Here is an 18157-nt window from a genome sequence, read left to right as displayed (position 1 = left end):
ACTGTGTTTTCCCCAAAGATAAGGAGCAGTCAGAAGAAAACAATCACACATTTTCCTGTCAGATTTAGTAATGCTGGAAATAATCTTTTTTTACATCTTCTACCCTCTGGACACGAGCGTCTGTGAGCGTCTGCGAGCGTCTCCCACGGATGTTTATTAGGGTGATAAATGAGGAAAAAAATTTCAGGGATGCACAGTATGTTGTAAAAATATCGCAGACCATGTAGGGACAGGAAGGAATTAATACCTACCCTCCTCGTCCTCCTCCACATCGCTCAGACTTTTATCTTCCTGGAACCCAGAGCTTGCGAAGCTCTCGCTGCTGGTGACACTGGCCAGCCTTTGTTTTTTGCCTTCCACTGGCTCAATATCCTTTTTCTCTTTCACTGGTTCTCCTTGCAGACAGGAGTCCTTCAAACAGAGAAGAGGTGTTACATCAGAGCAATGGAGAGGGTGGAAGAGGAACTTCTGTTGCCTTTCCATCAGGAGAACGTGCTGGTCCATAGAATCATAGAATAATTTTGGTTGGAAGAGACCCTCAAGGTCATTGAGTCCAACCATTAACCTAACACTGGCACTAAACCATGTCCTAAGAACCTCATCTACATGTCTTTTAAACACCTCCAGGGATGGCGACTCAACCACTTCCCTGGGCAGCCTGTTCCAAAGCCTGACAACCCTTTCCATGAAGAAATTTTTCCAAATATCCAATCTAAACCTCCCCTGGAACAACTTGAGACCATTGAGGCCATAGCACATGGAGACACATCTCCCATGGGTCCATGTGTCCAGTGCCACTATGGCAGACAGGAGTTGGTGGTAGGGCTGCACTCCATCAAGGTTGCCATCCACAAAGGCCAGAAATATGGTGGCTTGGGAGAACCAGCACGTGATCCTGGGGCAATCCAGGTGGTGGGCTGACTCTGATGTGGTGAGGATTTGCAGGGTCCATGGATGGACACATCTGCTGGTCTGTGGCTCATCTCAGCCTGAAACAAGACATCTGAAAGGGCCTATTTTTCTCCAGTAGCCAGAGAAGGAACATGGTGGGATGAGTTGAAAAGGATGTGCCCACAGTGCAGGTGTCCCAGGCCTCTCAAAATAAAGCATCAGGTTTTCGTCCCAGGCTGCTTAGAGCACCTGCCTCTATGTCCCTGCACAGTGCTTGGCATGGGGCTGTAAGTGCTTCCAACAAGAAGCAAGGGCACTTGGTGTTTGAAATACAGCTGCTTTTGGAAGCAAATGCCTGTCTTCCCTAATGCCTTTATCCAATGCTTTCAGGTTACATTCAATGACAGTTTAATGGGACACATGCAAAACTGTGTGGAAAATGCTTCCCTGGTGAACAGCCTAGCCACCTGGCCATGGTCTTGCCCCATCTCCTCTTTCCTCTTGTCCTGTGGCCATGTCTCTCTCTTGCACATGCTGCTGCAGAGCCAGGCTCCCTCCCTCCTACCTGGGCACCGTTCCCAGGGGTTCCAGAGCACCGAGTCTGGGCAGGCTCCTCACTGAGGGAATGATGTAGGTGGCTGTCCCCAGGGTGGACCCCACATGGCCATGCTCCCTGCTGAGCCTCCTACCCCAACAACCACACATTGGAGGAGGCAGCTGCTGTGTTTCATGCAGAGTCCAACATGGATGGCCTTGGGAACAGACACTCAGCCAAAACTCTTTGGAGGTGGAGGTCCTGCCTAGCGTGCCCTCCAATAGAGCCCTTCTGAAAAAACCCTGAGATGCTGCTGAGCTTTTCTCACAGCTGAGTGCGAGTTTTGAGGACTGGTCTTCTGGGTCCAGGCTCTGAAATCCCACTTCAGAGCCCTTAATCCTTTGGGAGATTTTACTGAAAGTGCACAAGCAGGGATATAGTTGGCACATTTGTCTTCAGGTTTGTAATAAGAAATACCCTGTGGATTTGATTCAGAGGGTTGTGGGATGTGAGGACAAGACTTTAATCTCTTTTCCTCTTGAAAGCCCTTCTCCTCACACAATAAGAAGATTACTTGCAAATCTTTGAACATTAGGGTGTCTTGGAACATGAGCTTTAAATGGCATTATCTCGGTTGTGTTCCCAGCGGTACTGAAATCAGTGGGCAAAACCACTTCCCTTGGCTTCGCTGACACCAGCCTCTGAAGTGACCCCAAGCTCAGCAGGAATGGGTTTGTCAGCAGCAGGGTGAGAGCATGTGGGGACACTTTGGATAGGATTCACTTCCTCTCATTGTAGATATCTCCATCTGAATTACAGCATTCTCCTTGCAGTCAGGGGAGAGAAATGAGCCCTTTCGTGTCACAGCACATCCCACACCAAACATTAAAATGGGTCAGGTGAACTGCACCCAAAAGCCATTTTTCCCCTCTGGTAGGAGAGAGTCTAAGGACACTAACTTGGAGGCTGGCATCTACATTACGGACATGTTAGGTAAGATGAACCCTACCAGAGGCATCTGTCTCCTCACCTTGTTGGGGCAGAAAAAATTCCTCTTGCTCTTCAGGTAGTTCGATAAATTCCCATATTTGCAGTATTCAACAATCACCATCAGAGGCCCTGGGCAAAATGAAAGTGCATTTTGAGTACCATAAAGCAATATAAGGGGTCATCAGTTCTGAGAAGAAGAGTAGAGTTTCTGTCCCATAGCTGTAACTGGAGTCCAGACTAACTATGTCTTAATGCAGTAGAAGGCTGCTTGAAGGACACTGGATGTTAGCAAAACAACACCATCTCTGGAAATTAGGGAGGGCCTAATTTTTGAAAACCGGGTCATGAACCTGGGTCCTGAGGGACCCTCTGTTTCCTCTTTGGGCAGTCTACATTCAGACTGGAGTCCTGCAGCCCACGCTTGTTGAACTAAAAGAGGTGACATATCTAAAACAAACAATCACTCATACTGGCCATTTGGTTTTCTTAGTGGAATATTATGAAGGATTTTACAGCGGTCAATATCCCTTGTTCGCAGCCTTTCCAAATTGTGTTTAACCTGTGCTTGAGCAGTGAAGGGAGGGAGATAAAGGACCACGAGTGGCATGGTCCTGAATTCACGCTGTCCAAGTTAACACTAAAAGAAAGTTTAAGTAGAGAAAATGTTTAATCACTTCACTAAATGACTAAAAATCTCTTTTTCTCTTCCTCTTTTTTTCACCAGCCACAGGACAACCTCAAATATTTCAAGTTAATAACTTGACCTCTGGACGAAAAACAACATGGCCAACTGACCATTACTGGGAGGTGATCCAAACCTGTTTTCAGTGTGGTGTAGATTTTTTTACCTCCATTTTTCGTGCATGCTCCCAACAAATTCACAATATTCAGATGATGACCAATGTGGATCAGGATTTTCAGCTCAGTCATCAGTGCTTTGTACTCGCTTGCTGTGGCCCCTTCTGTAAACGCAAAATAAAGTCAGTATGAAATGGCAAAGAACGGGTCCTGCTGAGCTTTACCACTTATCATCACTTTTAATTGAAATAACCTCCATTACTGGATGTACTTTGTGTGTTGATGTTCTTTGTCTATTTGTCCCTGCTCAGCATCCTCTTACTTGCAATAAAACCCATAAAAAGAGTTAGGCACTCAACTTCCTCCCAGTAGACTTTGTTATATTTAGAACTGAGAGAAATTTTTTCACATGAATAGTTTTGTCATTTCAGCCAAAAAATGAAAGAACAAATAAAAAGGGATTTCAAAGCTATAATTAACTCCATCTAGAGTAGGCTTCAGCTGACCTGACTTCAGGTCTAAGGGTTATGTACTAGCCTGAACTAATCAACATCTCAAGGAGTCAGTGCAAGAGCAATGCATTTCCAGAGGCTGATGCAGCCGTCAGCTTTACCCGTCTGAGTAGGGAAGAGATGAATCACACTTTGGTGTTGATTGTTTGATTCTGTCCATTATAGAGGAGGTCTGGAGTATTAAGATAGATCAGGGAAGTAAATTTTAAAAGGTTAAAGTTAGGTGACTGCAGCTTACCATTACTGGTTATGATCAATATTCATGATAACAGTAATAGTAATGATATAAGAAATCCCACAACTAAGCCCAAATTTAATTTAGTGTTGAGTGAAACTTTTCATTCCCTCTGAGCAATTTTTTTCTGCAGAATTTTGTTTCGGTATGAAAAAACATATTTCTTTGTGTAGACCCAAAAGGACTTTTTCATTTTAATGACACCAAGAGTAAGAACAGTCTAGTGGAAAGAACCTAGAGCTAGGTCTTAAACGTCTTGGTTTAAACAGATTTTCTTGGCGGCTCCACACAAAACTTGTCATCTACCCAGTGACCCACTATTCATCTGTATAGGTAGTGACACTTTCCCTCCACCTCATGGGAATTCTATGGGGACAAAGCCCATGAATGACTGCAAAGTTCCTGGATAATCTAGTGAGGACACAAGGAATAGGGCAGATCTTCCCTCACTTTAGGTGCCCATAGTGAAGATGCCTACAGAAGATCTAGTCATCACAGGCTCTCTTCATAGTCGGCAGAGCTAAACAAGCTCTCAGCTCATCATATGCAGGGGTCTGCCTGAGGATGGGATGAACTGTTGTTTCTCACCACTGAAAATAAAGGAAATTTGAGTGACTAACTCTGCTACAAGCATATACTCTGCACATGAATCCCACCATGAAGACATCTTGTAACTGCTGTCTGCTCCTGTCTATTCCAGGAGCAAACCCTGTCACCTTGATGGTGCTGGCTGTCACAAGAATCCTGCTGATGTACAGGAAGAAATGTTGAATCTATCAGACCACTTTGCCAGCACGTATGTCTGTATGTTGGCAAAACAGCTCAGTTAACCAGCGGTCAGGCGGTGACCCAGGTGACAGGCCATCCATTGAAACCAGTGACACAGATGGCTGTTGGCCCACTGCTGCAGAGAAGGTCTGGACAGGGACCAAAGCTTTAGCTTCCTCCCATATTCCAGACGTGCTTGCCGCAGGGTAGTTGTTGGTTTGGTGTTGGCCAACAGGATATTTCTGTGTTTCTGGAACAAGAGAGAGGAGGAAGGTTTGCAACCCTCTCAGCTGCAAATTCCCTCCTTGAGGATGATCCCGGATGTCACAGTAGCATGTACCACCCCCTGGGGAAGCATTTAGCATTTATATTGCAGAACAAGCCTATTGAGGACAATATCAAGAGGACACATCCTACACAGCGTATGGCTGCCAACATTGTTGGCAAGAAATAGAAGCTATTTCGGGTTGAGTGTTGCAGGGACAAGACTGTAGGTTTGAGAGGATCACACATGCCCCTCCAAAGGCTGGAAGTAACATGTACAGATCTCCTGAAAACTGATAAGCAAGTAAGCAGCTGTGGAGCTTGGAGCCACTGGGTAAGAGGGATGTAGTCCAATTATGCCTGAACAGAGCCAACTGAGAACATCAAGGATCCAAGTCTTACTGGCTGAACAGGGGATGTGATCTGGCAGAGGATGACACTGAAACGGATTCAAGGATTAAGACTGCTAAGCAATTCAGCATAAGTTCCCAGGGCAATGCAAAAAAACCCCAAACCAAAACAACAAATAAACACCTCACACCAACCAACTAACCAACCAACAAAAAAACCCAAGCAAACAAAAAAAACCCCAAACCAATCAAACAAAAAACCCAAACAAAACAAACCAAACAAAAAACCCACCACCAACAAAACTCCCACAAACCTGATATGACCCCTAGATACACAAACAAGGGAAACCTGAATACAGAGTGAATACAGAGGAAGGGATGCCACCATGACTCTGGGTTAGGGAATTCAGCCACAACTGCTGCAGGCTACTAGTGAATATTCTCCTGCCTGATAACTTCCCAAGTGCCCTCTTCAAACTGATGAGGGTCGTTGTCCCTTCTGTTCCAACGAGAAAAGTGGCAGTGAATAGCTGGGGGATGATTTCACTTTGGGAAGAGCACTGGCGTATGAAGAACGTTGGCACAACCTGGGTGTCAGCATCCTAAACTCCACGAGATGAGACTGCAGACACTTCGGTGAGGACCCACCTGTACAACAGCTCCAAGATTTAAACAGCTCAATCTGTTTAGCTTAATAAAAGGGCCTTCATGAAGAAAAATCATTACCTGATCTATGCAGAGAAGGTTAGAATGAGAAGCGAAATTCAGGCATATGCAAATTATAAATAAGGCAGCTGTTTTTACTAAATTGAAACTAATGACCAAGGAAAATATGAACTCTTCTGAGTGTCTTCACATCAAGGTGGATGCCTTATGCATCAGATGACTTTCATTTACAGTGTTTGGTACAGGATCAGTCTAGCATAATGGTACAAGGTAGGGTATGCAGGAAATACAACTGTCCCTTCTGATCCTACAAAAGTGACTCTTTCATTCTTTCCATCCCAGCTTTGCAGCAATATACCTTTCAGCATTTTCACAGCAACTATTCTGCATGTCGGCGATTTCTTAATTCCAAAAGCAGATGCTTGTACCACCTTTCCGAAAGCTCCATGTCCAAGAGACTTCCCTGTAAAGAAAATAAATTGCAGAGGTATATTCTGGTTAAAAAGTAATCTTATCTACAAATGACTTCATAGATAATGAATTGAAAAGTGTGCTTTACAATGAGTCTTAGATTGTTTGTTTGTTTTTACAGTAAGCAGACAAACCAGAAGACTGAGTCATTGTAGGGAATAAGTGATATGACTGAAAATGATGCTAAATGAATACAGCCATTCGGTGGATGTATACTGGATTCTGATATATTTTTTTCAGTCTAGCTCTGCCAGCAGAAAGAAAGATTTGCTCTTTTTTTTCCCTGAGCACACTGTACAATGCTGCAGACTGTGACATTGCCACTCATGTCCACAACAACACAGGGTCTTAGCTTAAACTCACACACACACTGAGATGCAGCTTGACACAGACTTTGGTAATTTTTAAAAATTAAATTCTTCCTTCTCGAACAAGGTGCCTTAAAATTATCTTCATTCCAGGAAGGCAGCAGCAACTTTGCATTGCAACCCCTGAACTATATGAGCAACCCCATGATGCTCCTCCCTAGCAAGACCTTGTAATTGAGATCATGGAGTGGTGAGAAGCTGGAAATCTGTGCAAATGAGACCTTCACATTTGCAAAATGAGGTCTGGGGGGATTCAGTGAGAGAGGACTTGGAGTGATGAATGATGAGTTTGCTCGTGGTGGGTTTGGCGCTTTCAGATATCCGAGGGCAGACATCTGTGCTGTGGTATCATCATCACGCTGCTACTAAAGAGACCCCAGGAGAAGCACCCAGAGATAAATCAGTGGGCATAAAAAAACTCTCCAGCAGTACAAGCAAAATGTCCTCATCCTTCATGTTCAGAACCAGATAAGGCTCCAGGGGTACCTTTACAAGTTTTCTAGAATTCATGACATTTTATGCCAATCTTATGATCTTCACAGCCTCCTTTGTGATTTATTACTGTTTGAAGCAGGGAGTATTGACCGCCTCTTTGACAATGTGCTCACGCAGACAGGCCTGGCTGCCTCTGCCCTTCTCAAGTGGCTGCCAGAGTTTTGATCTGAGAGATCTTGTCAGCATATCAGCTAGCAATAAATTTTTATTTCCAAGTAACTATTTTCAGATTGTATTTGTGCTTCGCTTCAGCAGAACTCAGGCATCTAAGTGGCAAGCAAGAGCATAGCAGAAGGCTTTGTGATGTAGAGGAGAAGAGCAGAAAACGAAGGCCAGCTTTTCATACAAAAAGTAAAGGATAACATGTACCATATATTTATTTGTCAGATAGGCACTTATGACACAGCCATTTCCACAGAACCATTTCCTTTTTCTGTGGTGAGCATCTGTTTAACTAGCTCTCACTTGCACATCTACCTTGTTGATGCCTAAAGCTACAGGAGAGATGAATCCCACCCAGACACTCAGAGGCAGAGAAAAAGAGCTGATGTCAGTTCTAAATTAAATTAAATAGGTACTACCTTTTACATGTGTATCCCATTTCTAAACCGGAATTCTCAGTATGTCTGTCAGTAGAAGCAAACAGCATATGTTATCAAAGCAATGGAAACATGAAGTGGAATACACTAAGCCAAAAACAACCCCAGAAATTTATTTCTCCCCTAGAAATGCAGAAGCGTCGCATTTTTTACAGCAAACAAAACCCATAAAGAACTTAATTTGGATGGATGAAAAGCATCAACAGACTGAGCCTTGGTGTGTGAAGGGTTTAGACTCTGACACAAAAATACAAGTGAATCAGTGTATATCTTTGAAATTCTGCAGTCACCTTTTTCAGTTGCTGCATATATCAGATGTATAAGAGAAGGAACATTAACATTAAGGTCTCATTTTTCTCTGTGAATTGATGTTCTTAGTCCTTAATGTGTTGACTGTTGGTGGTTTCTACAAGATGAAGTTGCGGTTTGAGGTCCTGTAAAACCCATCGTACCTTTGTTTAATCCATAGCTTTAATCTGTTTCCATCACTGTTAACTCACTTCCCACATGGAGATAACCTATTTAGTCACCACTTGGAAAACATACCAGTTAGCTCATAAAGCTACACAAAGCTGCTAACCTTTCATAAAGGAGAATGAGCACTGGAAACAACACTTCCTTCTCTAAACAACGATTGTGATTTAACGGGAAACTGTAATAACACTTGATGTATTAGCCTTTGTTGCTCTCCTATTGTTTGTACCACACTAAATGTTAGTGCAGAATAGGGATGCTTTAACTTTTCACAGCACAGATCGAACTCAACAGTTTAGTATGTGCATTGTGTCTATGACACTAACAGATTGCGTTTGCAAGAGTCTCTTATATTGACACACAAGGTAGTTACAAAATTATTAAATAACATCATCAAACAGAGGAATATTAAGTTACCCAACCATTTGAGCAGTCAACTTGTCACAGTCCTCAAGCAGCTACAGTGGCCACGTTTGGGGTGATGCTCAGGTGTGACATGTTGCAGCATCTATTACCAGACCAAGGAATCAAAATGCTCTACTTAAATGTTCTGCACTTGACTTTGGTTTCCTGGGGCAATTCAGAACCTATTAAAGTGAACATAGCCATCAGTCAAGGAGTTTTGGATGCCATTTGGTTTCCATTTCAGTCCCATTTTAGCTGGGTGCTTCGAGCACGTGAGCTGCTGGACTGGGGCATCAGCAAACAGCACTTGCAGACACCACTTTCCTTGTATGTAGGAAGGCAGAGGCCCAAAGGCACGTTTTCTTCTCAGGTCCTCTGCCGCAGATTGAATCATCTGGGTTTTCCCCTATATGGCTTCATATTTTCCGTTATGTTATGTACTACAGCTCTGCACGTGAAGGAGAACAGAAAGGATCTGCTGGGTGCCAGTGCTATGGGCTTGCAGAGCACAGGGGGGAGCAGGGTTCAGGAAAGCATCTACCACTGGTGTGTTTGACATAGCACCAGAGACATGTGGCAACACTCCCTCCAGGTCTTGCACCACAGCATCAGCGGTGTGTGACCTCTCATAGATTAGGAAGGTCAAGGCCAAGATTTAGGTGAGAAATACGTGGCAGCTCAGCCAACACTTATGCTGCCCTGCAATGTTATCGCCATCCACACTGACAGTGATTTATAGCACCTGTGTTTTTCTGCCTAAAGAAAAGACAACATTTTGCTCTCAGTCAGACTAATGTATGCTGAATGTTGATTATCGTGACTTCAGTGGTGCCCGCATGAAATTTCCTGTAACATCTGTCGCTCTTACAGATGAAGGGGGAGTCCTGTTATATAAGCATTGCATCACAGCCGTGGGCTGCATGTACGTGTGTTGGAGGAATGCACAGCGAAGGAGATGTGGGCTGAAAGGAGATACTTACTTGCAAATGTTATAATAAATACGTATCCTGGAGGATAAGTAGGTGGAAAGAGAAAAACAGACATATCTGATGCTGGAATGGGTTGCATTTCTAAGTGAAAATATTTTTTAAAAAACATAGAAGCACATTTTGTGTTTATGAGACACTAACCCTTGGAGACTGCCAAGGTTACTCAAAGACTGAGCCAACTGCCATGTAAGCAGGACTTCCACTGAGCTAATCTAGCATACTGCACATACCCAACTTCTCTGAATCTGGTTCATTGTCAGCATTCTTTATTTGTTTACACTAGCTCTTCCACTTTTATCTCATTTTCTGGTCACCATTCCTCACCTCCAGACTCCAAACACCAACCCTGCAAAACATGGGGTTGTCCTTGGTGTTTGCAGTCCACTTCTGCTTGATTCTTTCCATGGAGTTTATATACAAATAAAGCATCACATAAACCAGTGATCACATTGTCTGCACATGAAGTTCTTGTTCCATCATTGTAAGAACACGATTTGAAGATTGAAGACACTCCAGCAGAAGGTTATGTTTCAGCATTCCCAGAATTGTGTATGACAATTATAAATTGCTAGCAATGTATTTCAGCTGTGCTTATCCACATCTGGTCACCTTGTGGCTTATTGCAGGAGAATTAAGTGTGATCCTAATTGTATGTGTGTTTTAATCACTCTCTGTCCCTGATCCCCTAAGGACAGAAGGAATCTGCTACAGCTCCTAGCTAAGATGCAGGGATTTTCTAGCCCTTGCCATAGGACAAATTTAATGCTGAAAGAACAAACAGCACTATAGGAACAGGCTGAGATCACTGATATTCTAATGTTGACCCTCTTGTTAAAACCTGTGTGGTTTCCAGAGGGATTCCTCAACTTCAAAACCTAGTGCCTACCCTCTTGCCCCCCTTGTCAGCCCCACACTAGGCTAAGCAAGTAAGGAATGCTCCCAAACCCATGTCTTTCACTGAGGTATCTGTAGGCAAGCTAGCTGCAGGTTCAAAGTTTCTGAAGATATTAATTTATTTATGTGTGGACTCATGTGTCACATTCTTGCATTTGTAGTGCACCAACAGGAATGTTTATAAATCAGCAGCACAGAAGGAAAATGTGGAGAGTGTGCCGGTGAGAAGAGGAAAGAGAGAAACAGGGAGGGGTAGAGGGTGGACTGTGAGGACCCATTTCTCCATAGGTTTTTTGCCAGATTAACACATAACCGGGTTACAAGGGAAGAAAATTACAGTAAATGCCAAAGGTAAGGCTCCTGAGTCTAGAGAGAGAATCATCCAAGTCAGCAGTGTGATTGAGAAGCCTTCGATTGCCCTGTTTTTATGTTGTGCTTCAGGTAAATCAGTCTGCAAAGAATAGAGTGCAGCACTATTGTCTGTATTTTAGTTCCCTTACATGGAGACAAAATGTACATCTGTAAACTCAGCTAGACACAGTCAGTCCTAAATGCTGTCAGTCACAGACCAGGGTACTTGGTAGGGAATAGCTTACACTGAACCTGGCAGTACATTGGGCTGCGTGTCTAAAACACACCCCGCTCCTCCTTACCTATTCAAGTACATCTCATTCAATTACTGCAAACCCAGCATGAAGCATGCCAACATTACCTAGTTTAAGCCTTTCCCTTGCAATCTCCCACTTGCTGGCATCGTAAGGCAGACGTTCACATTGCTCATCTAAGGGGACTTCGTCAGGATCCATTATGATTGACAGGTAATGATTGGTCTTCATTTCAGAGGAATAAGGCTAGAAAACAAATAATACGGACAAATGTGAAAGAGGATAATGATATCTGTCAGCATCTTCCTGTTTGGATCAAGGTTTTCAAGTCAATTCTGTCCATGGGGCTGTGTGTTTCACAGTTCAATAGATGGTTTGAGTAAGCACCCTCTGGCTTTTTTAAATATTGCAAGACTTTTTATATAAAAGAAACTCTGCCCTTTAGCTTTGCTCGTATGTGAGATATTGGTTTCTTCAGTGAAATCCGTGTGGATTTATATTAACTTATGGTGCTGTGATATGGGCCCCCTGCACAGTCAAGAGAAATATTTTCAGTAAATTACTAAACATTGCTGATAAAAATAACTTTCCTTCATGACTGCGCAAAGCAAGAAACAGCCATATGCAACAGATGGAGTTCAACTGCCAGTGTTTATTTTTTCCATATACCTGGCAAAGATAGATCGTATGTGGTTAGAAGTTGTGCAAGACTAGTCATCAGGAGACTAGATGTTATCCATCTCAGAAACTGTTTACAAATATTCAGAATTTTTTATTTCTTTGGTATCATTTCTGAAAAATTTACTGAAAATATTTGAGTTTGGAGGAATTCATAAACAGCCAGACACAAACACATAGTTTACAACACAGAATTTTAAATTAATTTGCCAGAAGTTCAGTTTTTACTGATCAAATAAATTATCCACTTTACATCGGAAATGTAAAGGAAGGTGAACCTAATCCCGAAGTTTTCTGCAGTCCATCCATTTTGAAACATATTTTCCTTCAAAGAGAACCTAGGTTGCCACTGTAATCCACTGGACTCGACACAGGAGCAGTTATATTTCTCTATATATTTATATATACTTATATATATTTATACATACCTATTTATATCTATATGTATTTATATATACCTATTTTACATACCTATATAAAAGGTCTAGTGTTTGTTCTAATTTCCTGGCTATTAGTTGGAATTTATGGAAAATCTGTTGAACTGAGACTCTTCATGTTGCTTTTCCTAAACTCATGGAAGCAGCACATGGGCACAGGCACAAATGCACAGACAGATCTATATATTCTTTTGTTGTTGCTTTAATTGCTCCCTGTGACTTTCAGCTTTCTCCCTCTACAGCCTGGAAATATGTTCCTAATACATGCTTTTCCAGGCCTCAGTTTAAAAAGTTGTGTATGCTTTGGTTACAAAGGTAACTCGACTAGAATGACAGTAGCTAATAGCTCCTCTTTTAGTTGCCTTTCACCCTCCCAAGTACACAAGAAGGTTAGTCCCAAGAATGATTACACTGATAGCATGCTTGGGGAAAAGTCAGGTGGCATAAAGTCTGGCTCCAAACCATCCACTGACCCTGGGCAGGACATAAATGCGTGGGATATGGATAGAAAGAGAAGCGTGTGTGGTGCTCCAAAAAGAAGAGTTCTTGATAGAGATGTGTGTACCAGACTGCTCTTACCAGTCACTTTACAAGAGCTTTCAAATTGATCTATCCCAGAAAAAGCAATAGCGGAGTGGGAAGGTGCAGAGAGCTTCCTATGATTCTTTATTCAAATTCTCTGAAAGCCAAACCTTTGGCCCCATTAGAGATTTGAAACAACATTTTGAATGATGAAGAATTGTTAACTTTATCATTCATCTTTGCGTAACAGACAGGCTTTAAGAAAATGCTCTCAGAGAGAATAAAAGTATTTTTTCCTGTTGTGGCAACACAATTTGTATATGAAATTTAATTTAGAGTTAATTCCAGACATAAATCCTTGAGAGTGCGAGTTTATAATAGAAACACAGAGAAGACCATAAAGAAAGACCATAAAGAAGACCATAGCTGGAAAGGCTCATCTGAAAAGGAGCCTTCGCAAGTCATCTACTTAAAGTTCCTTGTTCTACAGCAACAATGTGGGCTTTTTTGTTATCTTTTAACAATTTAACAAGAGAATGTCAAGTTTTGGTGTCATAAGAAAAAAAAATCTGCAACTCTTTATTCCTTTTTAAAAAGTTACGTTTTTCTGAGGGTTTGCAGGCATGTTATGAATTGCTTCATCATTACTGGTGAGCAGTCAGAACTGGTCTCACTTGCTTTGTAATTTCTCTATAGCTACAAAGTTTCTCCACAGCTTCAGCTCACATCTACTTTTCTTTCTCCCCAAACTCCTCCGCATTTCTCCTTACAAAAGTTTGTGCCAGTAGGAAGGCAGGCAGAGTGACTGCTGCCACGCCACCCTGGTTTCGAGGTCTGGTCCTGCATTCCCATCAGTCAATAGAAGTCCTTAGTGCAAAACCTAAAATACAGGTAGGCCTGAATGCAGGTTGAGATAAGATGATCTGGTGGGCTGCAGTCAACCTTTAGCAGTCATCATGGAGCTTGGCCAGCTGGAACATGCCCAGCCATGGTGGCTGTGAGCTGACCCTGGTGGCACTGCGCTGTGGTACCTTTCGGGCTGGGGGCAGCTGGGGCTCAGCACTTCAGTGGTGTGGGAGTCAGGGAGAGGGGGTCGAGCAGCCATTCCTCCTCTCATGTCCTGCACTGCTCCCCATGGCCCCAATACCTCCTTTCCCTCAAATACATTTAATCCTCCAAGTTGCTCTGAGATCTTTCTGCACTACTGAAGGACTGCTTATGACAGCTGCTGTGGTTTAACTTGCACATACCACGCAATCCAGATGTGGTGCTGTCAGCACAAAAGGGCTTTAAACCATCACAGTCAGGCTTGGATGAGGAGGGTCAGCTGCACAGGCAGTTGACTTTGTCATGCTGATACAGGATCATCTGCTCTAGAGGCTCTACCGCCAAAACTGCTTCAGTAAAATATCACTTTGGAAGTGATGTAATTGTAGCAGACATTGTGTGCAAACCAGACCTCAGCGCCCTCTGTGAAGATCTGTCATTACCACTCACTCAGATCTTCAAAGACATCAAGATGCCAAATCCCCACAGCCTGTAAGGGAATGGGGATGCCTTTGGTGGGAGCCAGGGAGCCAAACGCTTGAGATTCTCGGATCCTTGCTCCCACCCAGGCTTTGCTTCTTGGCTTACTCATGCTCAGCCTTGCTAGTCACAGCTCCCTGGGCATCTGTCAGCAGCCTGGTGATTGCACGAGGAACAAAGGTGAGCAGTAAGTGAATTGGATTTTTTTTTTTGGTAAACTTAGCAATCCCAGTGGCCTGAGAAGGATTTTCTAGCATGAGCAAAGGCTGGTAAGGAGAGGCAGGTGCCACCGGGATATCCCTGTCCATTCTTACCGTCTTCAGCTTGCGAATGAAGAGGGTCAACAGCAGCCAGAAGAGTGTTGCAGCCACACAGGTACAGGTCAGGGTTATTAGCTCCAGGTTTGACCTCTCTGATGTGCCTGGGAAAACCAAGAGAAAAAAAAAAATTAGAAAATGACCTGCAAAGCAAGGGCACTTTATGTTTCTTTGCCATTAAAATAAAATACCAGGAAGGACCAGCTTCTTTTCAATAGGGTATTAATCTCTGTTTGGACTGGCTCAAAGAACCTGGAAAAAAAAAAGGGTACCCACAGCAAAGCTGTTTTATTGAACATAGCAAAATTGCATTCAATCCGCCTATAAGTTTTGCAGTAAAAAGTCAGCTCTTCTTTGAGGTGCAGGAGGTGAAGGAAACGAGGCTGAGGATGGCCAGTCACATAGTAATTCCCTTTTGAGGTGGAAATTCAGTTGCAGGGTATTTTTAGCCAAATTTTCTCTGTGCAAGAGTGTGTGTGGGCCTGTGCGTGCAGTTTCACCCCCCACACACACACACAACTGTGAAACCCATCTGGCCAAGCTCACGTCCAAGAGAGGAGCAGAGGTCTCAAAAACGCTCACTCTGCAGCAGCCCTGGGAGAGGAGGGGTCTGCGCGGAGAGGCCAGCTCTGCTGGTCCTTCCCTGGGGGCAAAGCCATGGTGCAAGAGCTGCTGCTAACATGCAGGAGAAGCTCCAGGGAGGGCTTGTGCTGGTGTAGACACCAGCGAATACAGGTGTGACTTGGAACAAGCTGTGGTGCCACTGCTTAGGTTTTACTGTCCGGGACGTCTGATGCCTTTCCTTGGGCAACACACCTGCTCTGTCCCAGCTCAGTGGGATGCAGATGGCTGAGCCCTGCAGGCTTCAGCTCCATCCCAGCAGTGCTGGAAACCCACCAGTCCTCACCAAAAAACTTGCTGGGGGAGAGCTGGAGGCTCCCTTGGAGGTTCGTGATGCAGCCGGCAGGATTCCACGAACCTGAATGGATCCAGTCTGGCATCTGTGAGCTCAGCTCATGCAAAATATGGCATGGGGGTCCTGAGCCCCATTCCCACTGGATAGAAACCTGGGGCATAGGGCTCAGTGCTCCCTCCAACCTGCTGTTCTGGCAGGCTCTGTGCCCGCAGGTCTCCTGCCGGTCACACTAGCAGCATGGGGCCAGGATCCCCAAGGGGACATGAGACCCTCTCCTTCCCCAGCAGCACCTCACAGAACCCATCTGGCAGGGAGCTGGGAGAGCTCTCTAAACCAGGGAACAGATTAAGTACAGAAAGTGAAAAACAAAAACAACAACGACTGAAAACAGAGCAGCAAGAAAACATGAACATTAGAAATCTGGAGAGTATTAGAGCTCATTGAGAGATCTTAAAAAAAAAAAAAAAAGCACAAACAAAATTAATTTCAGACTGCTACTTGGGGACTCATCAACTGATTTCAGAGCAGTCTGTTTTGCAAATCCTGTGATTGTATCAAAATACCACACTTCCCACAATATGTTTTCCATCTCATTGGTAGCAAATGCAAAAAAACCTCCTCATGCCCTGCCTCTTATTCTGATACACCCTCCACAGACTGAAAATTAGAGGACACGGAAAAATAATTCTGAACATGATTTCACAGTAGTTTTGTCAACTGCTCTTGCAGCAGTTTCAGACCCTGAGCAGCTTCGTGTTACTCCTGACACATGAAAAAGGGATGATTGATGTCTCACTGGTGAGCTTACTAGGTAATCTAGCAGAATGTGCTACCTGGTTTTAGGCAAAGCTACAGAGCTTTGTTCAGAGGTTGAATTGCTTCCTGTAGCTGCAGCTTAACTAGCATAATATCTTCCCTCTCTAAAGATGATAATCAGATTTGCGTTTGTACCCTATATCTAAGATTCCTCTGGCATGTCCATTCTGGAGCTTTGAGAATAAAGCTCACTCAGGAAAAATACAACTGCAACTAGAAGTGGACATATAAAATACCTATTTCTCCAAAATACTAGGAGTGTTAATTTATCACAAGTATTTTTTAAAGGCTTGATTGGGATATAGGACACAGTGATAGCATAAATTGTACAGCCCAATGCATCAGGCATCAGGCTTTCCTTTTACATATGGATACTCTCCTCTTGCTTCTGAGCAGCACCCATCCAGATGGTGAGTAATAGCTTCTGACATTTATTCAGCAGAACCTAGAGGGGCTGAAGGTTCATTTGTTGTCGCTGCAACATATGGTGGGTCTCAGAAAACCCATGAGGCATTGTACAACCAGCCCTGGGGTGGAAGGCAGCAGCTCCCTAATCACTGACATTTGCTACCCAGGAGTTAGCGAAGAGATGCAAAGGTACTGTCTTTGAAATGTCCAAGTGAATTCAGGCAACCAGAAAGCATTTTTCCAGGCTGGGGTTGAGTGGGGTTATCAAATGCCAGATTCCTAGTCTTGCTAAAAACCTTGCAGCCAGAGCTGGCTGACTGCCTCTCAGCTGGGCAGGAAAAGGTTTGATTTGAGGCAGAACAGACAGGAACACTCAGAAAAGGGTTTAGGATTAGCAGAGTTTGGAGAGGCTGTAAGCAAGACTAAGCCTCTCTCTTTGCCCAATAGCCCAAGATTCCTGACTCCCCCTTACACCCCTTCCAGAACTTTACCCACCAGGCCACCCCATTAGACAGACTTTCCCCCATGTGCAGCCCTGCCCCACCTGCCTGACTCGCTGCAGCAAGCGGCTGCCCCCCTTCTGCCCCAGAGCCCCTCTGAAAGCCCCCTAGCACCATCCTGTGTCTCTGCAGTGCTACAGAGGGGTGAGGGAAGAAATGCCACTGTCAGCAGCTTCTCTCTCTCAGCAGCGACAGGTGCCACCAGGACCGTGCAGGCATGTGGGGATGAGAGCCTGGACTAACACACTGACCCCTCCAGGCTCAAGCTCAAACCTTGGACTGGCATGGGCTGTGTCACAAGGATTCCAGCTCTAAACATCAAGGTATAGTTCTGTGTCAGGTGTCAATCAGGGAAAAAGCAATGCCTGGGGCACCAACACCACTGCTGCACCCAAAGCATCCATCACCCCTACACGAAAGTGACCTCCTACTCTGCTTAATCCATGTGATCCCATGGTCATGGCAGTGCAGCACTGAGATGGATGCTCAGAGGTGCTGAGGAATTCCGATACTTGGAAGTTTTCATGACTTGGCCGGACAAAACCATCACTGGCTGGATGTGGTGTTGGTGATGATCCTGGTTTGAGCTGAGGATGAACTAGGAACCTCCAGGACTCCATTCCGATCCCCTTTGGTGGCTATCTGGGGTGACAAGAGTCTAAGTGTCCCCTGATGTTCACCTTTTCTCTTATAGTCACCCACATAACCCAGGCTGAACCTCATTCAG

General features: G+C 44.1%; 1 protein-coding gene across 1 annotated transcript in view; it reads right to left on the bottom strand.

Annotated features, from left to right (window-relative positions):
• FLT1 (fms related receptor tyrosine kinase 1) overlaps positions 1-18157 on the bottom strand; it is a 117045-nt gene that overhangs the window by 14037 nt on the left and 84851 nt on the right. Inside the window, exons 16-21 of the mRNA XM_065631578.1 lie at positions 14788-14894; positions 11417-11555; positions 6368-6472; positions 3265-3378; positions 2457-2545; positions 252-411 (exon numbers count right to left, since the gene is read on the bottom strand). Coding sequence (XP_065487650.1) covers positions 252-411; positions 2457-2545; positions 3265-3378; positions 6368-6472; positions 11417-11555; positions 14788-14894 — 714 coding nt within the window. The remainder of the gene's footprint in view (positions 1-251; positions 412-2456; positions 2546-3264; positions 3379-6367; positions 6473-11416; positions 11556-14787; positions 14895-18157) is intronic.

This window comes from Caloenas nicobarica, chromosome 1 (genome assembly GCF_036013445.1).
Source record: "Caloenas nicobarica isolate bCalNic1 chromosome 1, bCalNic1.hap1, whole genome shotgun sequence".
Classification (NCBI taxonomy): domain Eukaryota; kingdom Metazoa; phylum Chordata; class Aves; order Columbiformes; family Columbidae; genus Caloenas; species Caloenas nicobarica.
This window is presented reverse-complemented; position numbering and strand designations above follow the sequence as displayed.